Source organism: Phasianus colchicus, chromosome Z (genome assembly GCF_987193195.1).
Source record: "Phasianus colchicus chromosome Z, bPhaCol1.hap1.1, whole genome shotgun sequence".
Lineage (NCBI taxonomy): Eukaryota > Metazoa > Chordata > Aves > Galliformes > Phasianidae > Phasianus > Phasianus colchicus.
Window position 1 is genome coordinate 57,491,209 of NC_143476.1, and position 15,574 is coordinate 57,506,782.

General features: G+C 53.9%; 1 protein-coding gene across 2 annotated transcripts; it reads left to right on the forward strand.

Moving 5' to 3' along the window:
• Positions 1–1,274: 1,274 nt before the first annotated feature.
• Positions 1,275–14,115, forward strand: LOC149913002 (sperm-associated antigen 4 protein-like). Of its 2 annotated transcripts, none has more exons than XM_090130534.1 (12): positions 1,275–3,516; positions 3,623–3,690; positions 4,037–4,118; positions 4,787–4,854; positions 5,393–5,451; positions 5,578–5,618; positions 5,890–5,977; positions 6,543–6,627; positions 7,100–7,197; positions 7,725–7,886; positions 8,097–8,186; positions 13,481–14,115. In XM_090130534.1, exons 1-12 carry the CDS (start codon positions 3,389–3,391, stop codon positions 13,706–13,708), a joined length of 1,197 nt encoding a protein of 398 aa, XP_089986660.1. In that variant the 5' UTR covers positions 1,275–3,388; the 3' UTR covers positions 13,709–14,115. The 2 variants fall into 2 exon arrangements, with proteins under 2 accessions (XP_089986660.1, XP_089986661.1); XM_090130535.1 differs by lacking the exon at positions 13,481–14,115 and adding an exon at positions 8,922–9,117.
• The last annotated feature ends 1,459 nt before the right edge of the window (positions 14,116–15,574 follow it).

The following is a 15,574-nucleotide window of genomic DNA, read 5'->3' on the forward strand; positions in this document are numbered from 1 at the left end:
AAAACTTGGCATTCTTCCGGGCGTGATGAGTGGAGCAAATCTGAACACGAAGCTCCAGCTTGCTGGAAATAAGATGCCGCTCTCTTGATAGTCCTACCGCGGCCATACAAATGCTGATAGTGGTAAAACGGGCTAGAAGCGGCTTCACTGGCTCTATGTGGGTCTCTGTGCTGTGAGTGACCATGAGGTCAATGAGGTATTATTATTTTCAGGTTCTCAGAACGGAAGTAAATGTTATCTTTCTTTCCCCCTGCTGCCCTCCAGAACCCCAGAAACCTCCTACCAGACCTTACCTGGAGGATCGTGGCAGCTGTGGCAGTGATGGAGAGGAGGAGGAAGAGTACCGCCGGCAGCTCTCAGAACACTCCAAGAAAGGTTACTACGGACAGCCATCCAGATACAGAGACACACAATTGCAGGCTTGCTGGTCCGTGCAAGCAGAAAGCTGTTTGGAGGTTCTCTTCCTTCCCGGCCAAAGTGGAGCACAGTTAGTCTTACGAAGCTGTATTTTTTGTTGGGGATAATTAGTAGGTGTGCTGCACAACGCAGACATATCCATAGGCTGAAACGGGAAGACTTTGTTTTTTGGGGATATACCATTTTTGTTTTTTGGGGATATGCCATTTTGTTAGCGTCTAAGAAAAGAAATCACTATCGCCTGAACGCTGTTGCCTGTTTTGAGAGGACCAAATCCTGTTTTAAAGTTTGCATTAGTTGTTGGTATTTTCATACCTTAACGGAGAAACTCTTTTTCCTCTTTTATTAATGCTGCCAATTTGGGCTGTTCTATGAAAATATGATCTGGGAGATAAACTCCTCGATGCAACAGAACTAAACTTACAAGTATGTAAAAACAGTAAGTGCCTTTACCAAGAAGCATTTCTAATTGTTTGTTTCTACATCTGATACATGTGTAAAGCCATGGCACGCTAGCAGGGAGATGGTCTCTTTTGCCTAGCTTTTTTATCAGATTCATGGCAAGAATTTACCTTTACTCAGCTAGAGGGAATTTGCTTCATCAAAACATTTTTGGTGCCAGCTGTATGCGTTCAGGAGTGGGTTCATCCAAACTTCTGTGCCATAACTCTGTCTCTGCAGTAGTCACATACTGCATACATTAGATTTTAGCTTATAGGTGGGTTGTGTATAAGGGAGCTGAAGCAAGAGTGATGGCCATCAGCTCGTCAGAGTGGTTTTTGCTCCATGTATGACCCTCGCCTCGTTCTGTTCATGCGTGGTTCTGACTTGGTGAATCATGAAGATGCACAGCTGCTGGAGTGGGCAGGGAGGCTGGGAAGGTGACTGGAGGGTGGGAGCACCTGTCGTATGAAGAGAGGCTGAGGGAGCAGGGCTTGTTCAGCCTGCAGAAGGAGTGGCCGTGGGGAGACCTCAGGGGAGCATCTGTGCAGGAGGGAGACCAACCTTTTACGCGGTGTGATAGTGATAGAATCGTGGACTCATAGATAGAAAAGAATGGAATAGAATATTCATAGATAAAGCCATAGAATAGAATAGAACAGATCGATAGAACAGAATAATAGATTCTATGACAGAATGGCTATTTGGAAAGAGAGGGATGGGAAGGTCTCTCTCCCAGCTAGAGGAGCCTGGGGATGATAGTAACCGTTAGTGAGAGAAGGGAAGGCTGGGGTAGCTGCTGGGTGCTGAATGCACCTGGAGACCAGGGCTGTGACAAGCTCCCAAGCAAATGAAAGGGGACCCTGCTTGCAGCCATGTGCTCTCTGACCCAGTCCCCCAGGTCTTTCACCCTCGTTTGGGAGGAGACACTGGGACTATGGCAGTCATCTGTCACTGCCAAGCTCCGTGACGATTGCTGAAAGACAAGAAATTCCCACAGAGGATATCTGTAGGGCACATGCACCCATCTTCCCGCTCCCAGCAGTGACTGGTGCTCCAATGGGAAGTCTTTCCCTTACAGGCACTGTCGTCACAGACTGCTCCATCCCGGAGGAGCTTATGGGAAGAGCCCCCCATCTGACCTGTCGCTCTCTTGGTGGGATAGTGGCAGATGAGCTCTTGCCATTTGCGCTGCTTTGCACAGTCCCCAGGCCTCGTACCTTTCCCTCTCTGCCGTTTGCTAAATGTGGAGGTGATGGGAGGCCCCCCTAAGCTTGCAAAGAAAGGGAGACCCAGAGGAGTGCCTGTTCCTGTGTGTCTGCTCATCTGTGAGCTCTGAGTGCTGAGTCAGGGGCTGGGCAGCTCTCTGACTTGTGGGTCTGCAGAAACTTGCCCTCTCTGGTGAGTGAACAAGCCCAAGAGATTCAGTTCCTGTGTGGGCTGCCTACGGGACTTCCCTGCTGACCCCCGCCACTCATCTCTTGCCAAGGATTGCTGGGTGAGGTGTGGCACACGCATTCACCTTGTGAGAAATGCTCGTATTCCGTAGTTGGGGCTTAGGTGAAATTTGCTAGGAATCCTAATTCCTTTCACGCTTTGGCAGAAGCGGGCAAACTTGACAAGGGTGCGCCAGACCAGAGTGACACAACAGTTTCTATTTACTACTTCCCAGTGCATATTTTCTCCATTCCCTCACTGGCCGAGGACTTCCAGCCACACAGCCTGAGCGAGGCTCCTCATTCCCTCAGCCGATGTCCCGTCCCTGTTTACTGCTTGGTTAGCCCCTCTGCGTTCTCCTCCTCTTCTTCTTTAGTTTTTACCTGCTACGGCATGCTGGCACAACCTCTCATAGTTAGCCTTCCCCTCTGCCTGGCATTCAAACTACAGAACTGGTTTGTACCAGTGCATCTCACAATGTTACTCAAATTTCTCACAATATACGACTGGAACACTCGGGAATTCAAAGTCAGGCCGAGATTTAATTAATAAAAGCAAAAAAGGGTTTCTGCGGTAACTCATCGAAGTACCGTGGTGCTGTTCTCCCCACATACAGGATCCAAGCCGATCCCTTTCTGCAACGCAGGTATAACCCACGGCAGCACACCATGGAGATATCTGATGATAGCGAAATGGCTCACGAACTTTGGGCTACAATTAGCTGGGCCCCAGGGCTGTCAAGGGCGGACGTACCATGAAACCGGCGGGGTCTCCCACCTCCCAGCCCTGCTGGCCCCTAGCCCCGATTGTGAGGTCAGAGGCATGCGCTGACGCTGTGCAGGCCCAGGCCTTTGTGACGTCAGGACTGGGTGCCACAGTCTGCCCCGCTGAGCCGCCACCTGGCACTGTTGGCCGTGGCTGCCAACGCGTGTGGAAGGAGCTCGCGGTGGTGTCCTGGTGGCTGTGTGCTCGGGGCAGGCGCGCTTCTCCTGCGGATCGTTTTTGGACTTGTTGCTCAGTGGCCTTCCTCTGCGCAGACTTTCCTGCTGCTGAAGGGGACACTGAGAAGGGGAAGGCTTGATTCCTCCACAGCATGAGGAGGAGAAAGTCTCCCCAGAGATCAAGAGGGACACAGATGCCCCCTGAAAGGGTGAGGGTGAGAAGAGCTGACAGGAACCTGAGAGGGGCAGAAACGGAGAGCAGCCGGCTCCCAGAAAACAGGTAGGTGTCTCTTCTGGCCGGGGCCTCCAAGCTGGTCAGTCCCGCTGGCCACGGCTCCCGTGGCGTGGAGACGGTGCACAGCAGGGCTTTTCGTTTTCCTCCACAGCTGCAGCCCCTCTCCGGTGACCCAGGCTGGGCCAGCCAGCTGCAGAAGCAGTGCTGCATACAATGTGGGTAAGTCGGGGGCTGCTTTGCTCCGCCAGGTTTCTGGGGGACGTTTTGGCCAGCAAGGGGCACCCCAGTACAGCAGGAGCTGGGGCAGCAAGCCGAAGGCTGACCTCCATCCCTGAACATGCCGCCACGGTGTGCCTGCTAGGTGATCCTTGCCAGCCCTCGGTGTCCCGCTCGCAGGATGCACCCAGCTGCCCCTTGTCCAGGACGCAACCGCAGCCGTGCCCCTGCCCCTGCCTCTGCTGCGATCCGGACCGGCTCCCAGCCCTTCTTAGAGGGTCTGACACGGTCCTGTCTGGTACGCCTTGAGGACGTGCTCGAGCTTTTCTTTCTCCCCTTTCTTTGCCAGGGTCAAACATCAGAAATTATCTGAGAAACTCTCAGACCGTGGTCTTCCTCAAGAGACTCCTTGGCACAAGCATCTCCACTATGTGAGTACAGCACCTGCGCAATGTGGTATTGGGGGTTTCCGTGGGTCGGGGTGGGCAGGCCAGGCTGGCGGTGCTGCTACCCACCGGGAGAAAGAACTTGGCTCCCGCCAGCAGCAGCTCCGTGCTTCTGGAGCTATGGCAGCGGCTCAGGAGGGATGGGAGCAAAGCCCCAGTTACACACCTGACACAGCTCAAAACGTCTCATCCGAGCCTCTGGCTGGGATGTGGGGGTGCGAGGCAGCAGGAGTTAAAGGAGGCCAGGAGTAGACGGCTGCAGCCGGCCTGTGGAGGACACCTCAAAGCGGGGGGTGTTTCTTCATCTCCAGTAGAAGGAGATTTGACTCCTCAGCAAAAGAGAAGTCAAGCCCACAGCAGGGAGATCCCATGAGCCACCGCTTTCTCTTGCTGGGTCTGCTTTCTTCCCTGGGTTACTTCAGTGCCCTTCCTGAAGGTGCTCTTGGAACCAGCATGTTTGGCATGTTTTGCCTGTGGTGCTGAAGGTAGCTGAGGGAAGCCCCGCTCCTTCTGGGGGCTGCTCTGTTGGCTGTTCTTTGCCAGCAGCGGACTCCCCGCCTTGCTGCTTCGCAGCTTGTAAGAGGAGGTAGCCCTGAGAAGGGGTCTGCCCCAAACCCTGAGCGCTGCCAACACCGCGACTCCTTCTTTTTCAGGGAAGAGATGACCAAAAAGAACTCTGGGCTCTGCGTGCTGCTTTTCCTGGTCTTTCTGTCTGCTCTCAGTGAGTATTTGCCTGCTGCCAGCAGTACAAACGCTAGGTGGGATCTCCAGCGTGTGGGCAGGCGCTGAAGCACCCGCGGGGCCCTTCGCACCTCTCACTTCTGCCGCTCGGGGAGCTCCGGAGACGCTGTTCACACTCAGATCCCACCTGGCTCGAGAGCCAGTGCAGGGCCATTTCACAGCTTTCCCTTCGGACTCTGTTGTGCCGGAGCTCCCACAGCCCCGTAGCCTTCGTCCCCCGTACCAGTCAGCCAGCTTAAGAGTGGTGCTCTGCCCAGCCAAGGCTATGAAGGGAGGCTGCCTGTCCTTCCAGGCTTGCCGTCAGGCAGGGAGAGGCAGTGGGAGCCCAAAGCCTTTGTGCTTTATAGTCAGGGTTGGAGAAGAGGGTCCTTTCTTGCAGCCACGTGCTCTCTGCCCCGGTCAGTCCCCCACTTCCTCAGGGAAAATCTTGCACCTTGGTTTGGGGGGGAGACAGTGGGACTGTGGCAATCCTTAGAAACCATAGTGAAATAACTTTCTGTCTGTGCTGCAAATGACAGCTGGTGCCTACTGTGGAATCTTGCTGGCAAGAGTACCGTGGACAAAGGATTTCTTGCAGGTCAGTGACGATTGCTGAGGGACAGGGAATTCCCACAGAGGACACCGTGGTGGTTGGGCAAATGCACGCGTCCTGCTGTTGCCAGCAGTGACTGGTGCTCCAATGGAAATGGCCTTTCCCTTTCAGATGCCGTCGCTGCAGACTGCTCCACGCTTGATGAACTCAGGGTAAGGGCCCCCATCTGACCTGCTGCTCTCTTGGTGGGATAGTGGCAGACGAGCTCTTGCCATTTGCGCTGCCTTGCACAATCCCCAGGGCTTGTGCCTTTCCCTCTCTGCCTTTTACTAAACACTAAAGCAGGTGGTGGGAAGCACTCCTAAGCTTGGAAAGAAAAGGAAGCACAAAGGAGTGTCTGTGTGTCTGCTCATCTGTGGGCTCTGAGTGCACTTCAGGGGCTGGGCAGCTCTCTGACAACATCTGCCTTGTGTGCGTTTGCAGGAACTCGGTGACTGAGCAAACCCAGGGGACTGAAGACCAGAGGAAGGGGTTGTCTTACCTGGCGGAACAGCGTGGCACTGTGATGAAGGTGATCCTGCGCTTTAGGGAAGAGGCTAGGATGAGCAGAGCCTTGGGCAGGGCATTTCTGTAGGGCTGCCTGTGGGATTTGCGTGCTGACCCCCGCCACTCATCTCACGCCAGCCATTGCTGGTTGAGCTCCCCTTCTGCACAGGCTTTCTCCTGGTCACGTTTAACGTGCCACCTCCTGCTGCTGGAAAGCTGCCTGCATTGTTGTCCTGGTCATCCAGGAGCTCTGGCAGCCCAGAGAGTGTCTTCCCAGAGAGTGGAGACACCTGGGGGCCCTTCCGGACGTATCCCACCCTGCCACAGCTCATCTGGAGAGAGTGGAGGCGGACAACTGGTGCCCAGGCCCATACTGTGGCGGGGGACACAACAACTCCTGTCCAGCCCTTAACTCTTCCTGATGAAAAGAGTCGGAGGGCCTCTGCAGACGAGGCCTGTGTTTTGCTTTCCGACGCTTCCTGAGAAAGTTCTTTGGCTCTGACACGGAACGGTGTCCAACTGTAGGCCGTGGTCCAACGTAGCAGCCCGCTGACATGCTCATCTCCTGTACTGCTTTCTGTCTTCCCCAGGAAGTCCAGCTCTTGAAAGAGGCAGTGCCTGTGAGGCCTCGGGAAAACTGCTTCACAAAGTCTGACCGGGCTCTGAAAAGTGCAGGTATGGACCCAGACAGGCACGTCTTCTTACGCTGGGCTTATGCTCAGCGCTGCCAAAAGGAGACTGTGCTGCGGCCTCGTCTCTCTGAGGAAGAGCTGGATGAGACTAAATCACCTGGCCCAAATCACTGTGGCACCGCGGCTCCCTTGGCTCAGCGGCTCAGCCCCCTCAAGCCCTCGCTCCCTGCAGTGGTGCCCCTGGCACGCCCCTGACAGGAGTTACTGCGCTTTGCTGAGATTTCTCAGGGACCGAAACGGGTCCAGGTTGTCCTTAGCTCTCCCCACGCAGCGCGGCCTTGACTTGAGCCTGCTGTCCTTCGCGCAGGGCCTTGCTGCCTTCCACTGTCCGCAGACCTCATCTCTGTGGCCCTGAGAGAGGGATGCTGTCAGCAGGCAGTCTTAGAAATAGCCTGAGCCGACTAGGTGCTGGGAGACTGGGCCCGTGGCAATCATCTGCTCTCTTCTCAATTCAGGGGTGTCCATAGACCTGCAGAGATCATCCAGGTCTGCATGGTACTGCAGGGTGGCTTGGTTCCTGTGCGCTCCAAACATGCTGGAAACCTTTGAGCAGGTATGGTAGCAGAGATCCTCAGTGCTGCTTTTGTTCCCCCCTGTCCAGCTGGGGGAAGCCCCCGGGACTCTCCCTTCAGGCCCCTCTGCAGTACTGCTCAAGCCCATGGTGCTCCTCAGGTGCCTGGCTCCTGAGGTCTCCCTCGGGGCTTGGCTTACCAGAAACCAGTGGTATTCCTCTGAAGGCAGGCTGACCTGGGCTGAGCTGTGCTGCTACATCCTGCATCCCACTATCCGTGGACGGGGCTGCGTGAGGAATCTTCTCCTCGGCCACCCTGTTTGCCTTTGTCAGCTGCTGGGCAAAACAGGAGCTTTCTTCACAGCCCTGACTCCGGTGTGGGGTATCCCACGTTTCATAACGGATATTTTCCTCTCCATGGGAACTTGGAGAGTTTTCTTTCCCATGCCTGTCTGCTTCCCTACCTGTTGTCTGCAGCACCAAAGCAGCTCGCATACTCAGTGCTGCCTGTGGTCTGGGCTGCACGGGCAGCAGCATGGGCCTCATGACTCCCTGCTCTCTGCTTTCAGCTGGACGCTTCCCCGGGATACTGCTGGCCTGTGAAAACATCTCAGAGCCAGATGGTCTTCAACTTGCCCACAGAAGTCCAGCCGACTGCAGTCACTGTGCAGCACACAGTGGACACAACCTTGTGGCACATCAGCAGCGCTCCCCGTGATTTCGCCGTCTTTGTGAGTGTCTGTTGGTACATGGGGCTGGGACGTAGCTGTAGGGAAGGGCTTCTGCTAGGGGGCATACGGAGAAGAGGACCAGTATGTCCTTTGAGCAGTGCTCAAGGAGAGACTCAGCGCCAGCACATCCTGCAGCAGAGCTGCAGGAGCTGCTGAAGCTCCGGCGGCCCAGGTGTGACACGCGTGTTGACCCCGTGCTTTATCTCGTAGGGACTGGATGAGAAAGGAGAGAACAAAGGTTTGCTTGGGAAATTCACCTACGATCTCCGGGAAGAGCTGTCCCAGACTTTTGAACTGCAGGTACAGTCATTGCGTGCGGGCAGGAGACCATTCCAGAACACTTTGGCAGCAGGTCAGTGGCAGGAGGAAGTGTGGGCAGTCCCTGCCAAGGCAGGGGTCCAGCGCCGGCTAGAAGAAACGTGCTGAGGTTCAGAGGGCCAAGAGCACATGACATGGCAGGGTAGCTGAATTGAAGCAGGGAGAGCACCGTGTTGGGCCAAGCGCTGTGCAGGAGCACAGGGTTCCCCCGTGGTGCCCACCTGTTTTGGCAGAGCCTTGCACGTGCTGGGAAATGCCCTAAAATGCAGGTGTCAGATGGTGAGAGCCAGGAGACAGTGCCACGTGCACGCCCTGTTCCCAGTGGCTGGCCGGAGCTGCTGTCTGCGCTGGCACTCCTAGACAGCCCACGTGCAGGTGTGCTCCCCAGCCATACCGCCCACACAGAGTCCACAGTGAAGGGAAGAGTGAAAGGGGAAGAAGCAAGCGTGAGCTGGACAGAGGCGCCTGGCAGCTCTACGTCTGCTAGGCCCCACGTCCTCGGGGACCACATGGCATCAGGCCTCCACCGCTGCTCATCCTGCTCCCACAGGCCAGACGTTGGCTCTGCTGGGGCACAGGGGGCCTTAGTGGGGCTGCTCAGGAGAAGGGAAGCAGAGAAAAGCCTCCTCGTCAGCCATGCTCACAAGGAAATGCACAGAGGCAGCTGCGGTTGCTTCCAGGCCAGGAGTGAAGTCTCCTGTCTTCTTTGTTTTGCAGACCGGGACCCCCAGAGGCTTTTGGCATATAAAGCTCGTCGTACTCAACAACTGGGGAAATGCAGGACACACGTGCATTTATCGGGTGCAGGTTCATGGCAAGAGTGCAGGACTAAAATGACATCGACTAAAGACATCCGGAGACATTCTAGAAAACAGCTTCTTTAAAAAATAAAACACCAAATTATTCCATCTCAGCGACGTGTGTTTGCCCTGGTGTTCTTTCACAGGCTTTCTCTGAGCAGCCCATTTCTACTTGTCCAGCAGAAACTGGACATTCCTCACTCTGATGCGAGTGAACCAAGGAAAAGGAGATGATGGTGCCCTGGCCCTGTGTTGTCTGGAGGGATGTGAGGGACATCTGTGAAGGCTGGCGGGTGCTGCAACAGGCACGGGGCTTAGAAACCCACCGTGGCTGAGAATGCGGCTCAGGTGGTGCGTCCCCAAAACCAGCCCCCATGGTGCTGCTGCTGTTGCTGACTCCAAATCCCATGGGAACCTCCCGTAGGTGGGAGGGTATTCCTCTCCCACTTCTGCCACTCAGGGAGCTCCAGAGAGGAAAATGAATCACAGAACAGCCAGGATTGGAAGGGGCCTCAAGGATCACGAATCTCCAACCCCCCTGCCACATGCAAGGCCAGACAACCTCTCCGTTTCATACTAGACCTGGCTGCCCAGGGCGCCATCCAATCTGCCCTTGAACACCTCCAGGGATGGGGCATCCACAACCTCTCTGGGCAGCCTGTTCCAGCACCTCATTACTCTCGTAGTAAAGAACTTCCCCCTGACATCCAACCTAAATCTTCCCTCCCTCAGCCACGGGAGTTTGGCCAGCAGGATTGACCTGCGTGGAGGCCTCGGCCAGAAAAGAAGTCTTGGGAAGCCTCCAAGGGAACGGCCCCAGCACGGAAAGGGTAACGGGCAGCATGGAAAGGTTATGGGCAGCATGCCAGCTTCCTTGTCATGTTCCCACGGGATATGGACTTGGCAACAGCAGCATCGCTGTGGGGGTTGGTTTGGTGGTCTCAGGGGGGCTTTCAGCTGAGACTCTTCTCCCGAGTGTTTCTGAGCCCAGTGGCTCTTCTACCCACAGCCCTCATGGTGACAGCTGAGGGCGTCCTATGGGTGGGCCGCTAAGATGATCGGAGGGCTGGAGCATCTCTCCTACGAGCAAAAGTTGAGGGAACTGGGCTTCAGTGGCTTGGAAAAGAGAAGGCTCCAGGGAGACTTCATTGTGGCCTTCCAGTACTTGAAGGGGGCATATGAACGGGAGGGGGAACGGCTGTTTACGAGGCTGAGAAGTGCCACACAAGGGGGAGCGGTTTTAAAGTGAGACAGGGAGGTCTAGTAGGAGGCAGTTCTTCACACAGAGGGTGGTGACACACTGGAACGGGTTGCCCAAGGAGGTTGTGGATGCCCCATCCCTGGAGGTATTCAAGGCCAGGCTGGGCAGCCTGTACTACTGGCTGGCGACCCTGCATATAGCAGGGAGTTGAAACAAGATGATCACCGTGGTCCTTTTCAATCCAGGCCATTCTGTGATTCTGTGATTCTATGAAACTGCCCCTCTACCGTGTGCTGGTGAGGCCTCACCTGGAGTACTGCGTTCAGACGTGTGGTAGTCAGTGCAGGAGAAACGTGGACCTGATGGAGCGCGTCCAGAGGAGGGCCACAGAAATGAGCCAGTGGAGGGGACATCTCTCCTACGAGGACAGTCTGAGAGAACTGGGGCTGTCCAGCCCGCAGAAGAGAAGGCTGTGAGGTGACCTGACAGCGGCCTTTCAGTATCTCAAGGGGAGCGACAGGAGAGAAGGGGACAAACTCTTTAGCAGGGTCTGTGGAGCCAGAACAAGGGGAAATGGTTTTGAGCTTGAAGAGGGCAGATATAGGTTGGATATACGGAAAAAGTCTTTTACAGTGAGGGCACTGGAACAGCTTGCCTAGAGATGTGGTTGATGCTCCATCCCTGCAGACTATCAAAGAGGGGCTGCATCAAACTCCGGGCAACGTGATGTAGCTCTGCACGTCCCTGTTCACTGAAGGGGAGTGGGACTGAATGGCCTCTAGAGGTCCCTTCCAGCTCTAAGGATTCTATGATTCTACGATTCTGAGAGTCAACGGTCTATTCAGCAGACAAAATTAAGACACTTAAAATCTCCCTGGGCATCTTGCTTCACAGCACAGAGACGTGAGTTTTCTGTGTTAACAGGAAAAAAAGTCAGGCTGATGTGGCAGTGTCATGGGAAAACACAAAGTGTGCTGTGGCCGGCCAGATTGCACGCCAAACTGATGGTACCCCTTTCTTTTTCTTCTTTGTTCCTTTGTCTCTCCTTTTCTTTTTCCCGGACCTGTGCCCCCCGTCACACACTCAGATCTAGGGATAACTCCGTGACAATTATTGGTGGAGAATGCGGGCAGCTACAGATCTCTCCTTCATCTTAAGAGCATTGTATAGAGGACTGAGGAGACCATGGTGTTCCTTGGAACATATTGCTTCCTTCTTAAGTTCCGCATGTTCAGTGTCAGAGCTGCATATACCTATAGCCAATTAAGGGCAGTGATGGAGATACCTGCCTGGTTCCTATACATCCCAGCTAACTTAACAGACAATACGATGTTTGGACTGTTTTTTCCAGGTGCTTTCTCAGTTCATTATGTGTGTTTGGGTTGCCAGCTTAGGTACTGTGCTATCAGACTCCCTGAACATATTCTCTGCAGTACTATTTTACATTACGTGGAGGAAGCTTTTCCCACAGCCAGAGAACGTGGAGTGGCAGGGAATATGGAGAAGTCTAGGAAAGAGATTAAAAGTGTGGGGACCCCCGGCGTCATGGGATTTTCCTCCTGAACACCTGTGGGACTCTGAGGAACTACGCGAGCATTTGGGTAAGGGATGGCGCAGATCTGAGAAGGAATGGCTTATTTGGGGCTTGGCTTCTGCTTACCGAGCTCTATATAATCCTATTGTGGAGAGAGAGAGTTTCAGGACTACAAAGGGGAAACCTCCAAGTCAATCTTGACCAATTGCAGGAGGCACCGGTATCAATGTCCGTTTCCGTATGGAAGGCCAGAAATGGAAACGGGTGTCCTCACCTCACGTGTGGAACGGAAAGAAGAAGAAGCAGAAGAAGCAGAGGAAGATCCAGGCGAGGGGCCCTCCTCAAAAGCACCCCCACCGAGAAAGGCAACCGAGAAAAGTAAGAGACATGGAGAGGAGAGTGATGAGGAGGGAGTCACTGTTACCACTATTCGCTGTCCCCTGAAAGCCACCGAGATCAGACTGCCTGTCCTTCCAAGCTCGCTGTCAGACAGGGAGAGGCAGCGGGAGCAAAAAGCCTTCATGCTTTATAGTCGGAGTAGGAGATGGCCCGTGCACAGGAATGTTAGGATAGCTTCAGGGTCTTATTCTCAGTCTTTCTTAACCACATCTGCAGAGTATTTGCCTCCTGAGGGAAATCAGCGCGGCGACCTTTTGGGAGGAATGGTAAGGGCTGCCCTGCAAGGGGCGCTGCGGCAGCATAGAACAGGCTGACGGCTGACGTTCCCCTCCCGGCCCAGCAGGGACCGTCTTCGTAACGGCAAGGTGCGAGGCGGCTGCTCCTGGCCCCGCTCCAGCGCCTCAGTGCCGCTGCCGCGAGGAGAGCTAATGGCGCCCGAGAGAGAGCTCCTGGATAACGGGGAGCGCCCTCGCCTGCTGAGGCTATTCCTTGCTTCAGGGCGGCCGCACGGGGCCGTGCGTTTCAGAGCAAGATCCGCAGGGGCGCTTTTTCTGGTTTTGAATCCCCCACTGCTTCCAGCAACCAGTGCTGTTAGCGCTTTAGAGGAATGGTAATGGCTGCCCTGGGAAGGGGCACGGTGGCAGCATGGAAAGAGGGTGACACCTCATTTGTGTACGGCGTGGGGCTGCAAAAATCGCAGGTTTTGACACCGGTGAGACGCCTTTGGCAGACTGCAATGACGTATGTCTGCTTGGTGTCACATTAAATGGGCAGCACCAAAGTGTATAAAAAGGAAACGCGTGCTTTTTTTAGAGATGGGAGCCATCATAAGAGCCTTGAATGAAGGCCATGAGTTTAAGAAATATCACATCTCAGGCCTTGAGACAGCAGGCCAGAGATGCAAGGAAAGGAAGCAGGCATACAGAGAATGGTGCAGAAATGGATGGTGCAGAACAGTTTGAGGAAGACGGCGCTCAGTTGCGGTACCAGCAGTAGCGTGGAAACCTCTGTGCTCGGGGCGTGAAGAGCAGCCAAGCTCTTGGTCATGTGGGGTGAGGTGCAGAGTAGTTAATACTTTAAAACTTGGCATTCTTCCGGGCGTGATGAGTGGAGCAAATCTGAACACGAAGCTCCAGCTTGCTGGAAATAAGATGCCGCTCTCTTGATAGTCCTACTGCGGCCATACAAATGCTGATAGTGGTAAAACGGGCTAGAAGCGGCTTCACTGGCTCTATGTGGGTCTCTGTGCTGTGAGTGACCATGAGGTCAATGAGGTATTATTATTTTCAGGTTCTCAGAACGGAAGTAAACGTTATCTTTCTTTCCCCCTGCTGCCCTCCAGAACCCCAGAAACCTCCTACCAGACCTTACCTGGAGGATCGTGGCAGCTGTGGCAGTGATGGAGAGGAGGAGGAAGAGTACCGCCGGCAGCTCTCAGAACACTCCAAGAAAGGTTACTACGGACAGCCATCCAGATACAGAGACACACAATTGCAGGCTTGCTGGTCCGTGCAAGCAGAAAGCTGTTTGGAGGTTCTCTTCCTTCCCGGCCAAAGTGGAGCACAGTTAGTCTTACGAAGCTGTATTTTTTGTTGGGGATAATTAGTAGGTGTGCTGCACAACGCAGACATATCCATAGGCTGAAACGGGAAGACTTTGTTTTTTGGGGATATACCATTTTTGTTTTTTGGGGATATGCCATTTTGTTAGCGTCTAAGAAAAGAAATCACTATCGCCTGAACGCTGTTGCCTGTTTTGAGAGGACCAAATCCTGTTTTAAAGTTTGCATTAGTTGTTGGTATTTTCATACCTTAACGGAGAAACTCTTTTTCCTCTTTTATTAATGCTGCCAATTTGGGCTGTTCTATGAAAATATGATCTGGGAGATAAACTCCTCGATGCAACAGAACTAAACTTACAAGTATGTAAAAACAGTAAGTGCCTTTACCAAGAAGCATTTCTAATTGTTTGTTTCTACATCTGATACATGTGTAAAGCCATGGCACGCTAGCAGGGAGATGGTCTCTTTTGCCTAGCTTTTTTATCAGATTCATGGCAAGAATTTACCTTTACTCAGCTAGAGGGAATTTGCTTCATCAAAACATTTTTGGTGCCAGCTGTATGCGTTCAGGAGTGGGTTCATCCAAACTTCTGTGCCATAACTCTGTCTCTGCAGTAGTCACATACTGCATACATTAGATTTTAGCTTATAGGTGGGTTGTGTATAAGGGAGCTGAAGCAAGAGTGATGGCCATCAGCTCGTCAGAGTGGTTTTTGCTCCATGTATGACCCTCGCCTCGTTCTGTTCATGCGTGGTTCTGACTTGGTGAATCATGAAGATGCAGAGCTGCTGGAGTGGGCAGGGAGGCTGGGAAGGTGACTGGAGGGTGGGAGCACCTGTCGTATGAAGAGAGGCTGAGGGAGCAGGGCTTGTTCAGCCTGCGGAAGGAGTGGCCGTGGGGAGACCTCAGGGGAGCATCTGTGCAGGAGGGAGACCAACCTTTTACGCGGTGTGATAGTGATAGAATCGTGGACTCATAGATAGAAAAGAATGGAATAGAATATTCATAGATAAAGCCATAGAATAGAATAGAACAGATCGATAGAACAGAATAATAGATTCTATGACAGAATGGCTATTTGGAAAGAGAGGGATGGGAAGGTCTCTCTCCCAGCTAGAGGAGCCTGGGGATGATAGTAACCATTAGTGAGAGAAGGGAAGGCTGGGGTAGCTGCTGGGTGCTGAATGCACCTGGAGACCAGGGCTGTGACAAGCTCCCAAGCAAATGAAAGGGGACCCTGCTTGCAGCCATGTGCTCTCTGACCCAGTCCCCCAGGTCTTTCACCCTCGTTTGGGAGGAGACACTGGGACTATGGCAGTCATCTGTCACTGCCAAGCTCCGTGACGATTGTTGAAAGACAAGAAATTCCCACAGAGGATATCTGTAGGGCACATGCACCCATCTTCCCGCTCCCAGCAGTGACTGGTGCTCCAATGGGAAGTCTTTCCCTTACAGGCACTGTCGTCACAGACTGCTCCATCCCGGAGGAGCTTATGGGAAGAGCCCCCCATCTGACCTGTCGCTCTCTTGGTGGGATAGTGGCAGATGAGCTCTTGCCATTTGCGCTGCTTTGCACAGTCCCCAGGCCTCGTACCTTTCCCTCTCTGCCGTTTGCTAAATGTGGAGGTGATGGGAGGCCCCCCTAAGCTTGCAAAGAAAGGGAGACCCAGAGGAGTGCCTGTTCCTGTGTGTCTGCTCATCTGTGAGCTCTGAGTGCTGAGTCAGGGGCTGGGCAGCTCTCTGACTTGTGGGTCTGCAGAAACTTGCCCTCTCTGGTGAGTGAACAAGCCCAAGAGATTCAGTTCCTGTGTGGGCTGCCTACGGGACTTCCCTGCTGACCCCCGCCACTCATCTCTTGCCAAGGATTGCTGGGT

What these genes read in the sequence shown, in the direction of transcription:
- LOC149913002 (XM_090130534.1), top strand. Translation starts at nt 3,389, where the DNA reads ATGAGGAGGAGAAAGTCTCCCCAGAGATCAAGAGGGACACAGATGCCC. An exon ending in CAGTGCTGCATACAATGTGG is followed by an intron (nt 3,691 to 4,036) that starts GTAAGTCGGGGG and finishes TTTCTTTGCCAG; the next exon opens with GGTCAAACATCAGAAATTAT. An exon ending in CCGGGCTCTGAAAAGTGCAG is followed by an intron (nt 6,628 to 7,099) that starts GTATGGACCCAG and finishes TTCTCAATTCAG; the next exon opens with GGGTGTCCATAGACCTGCAG.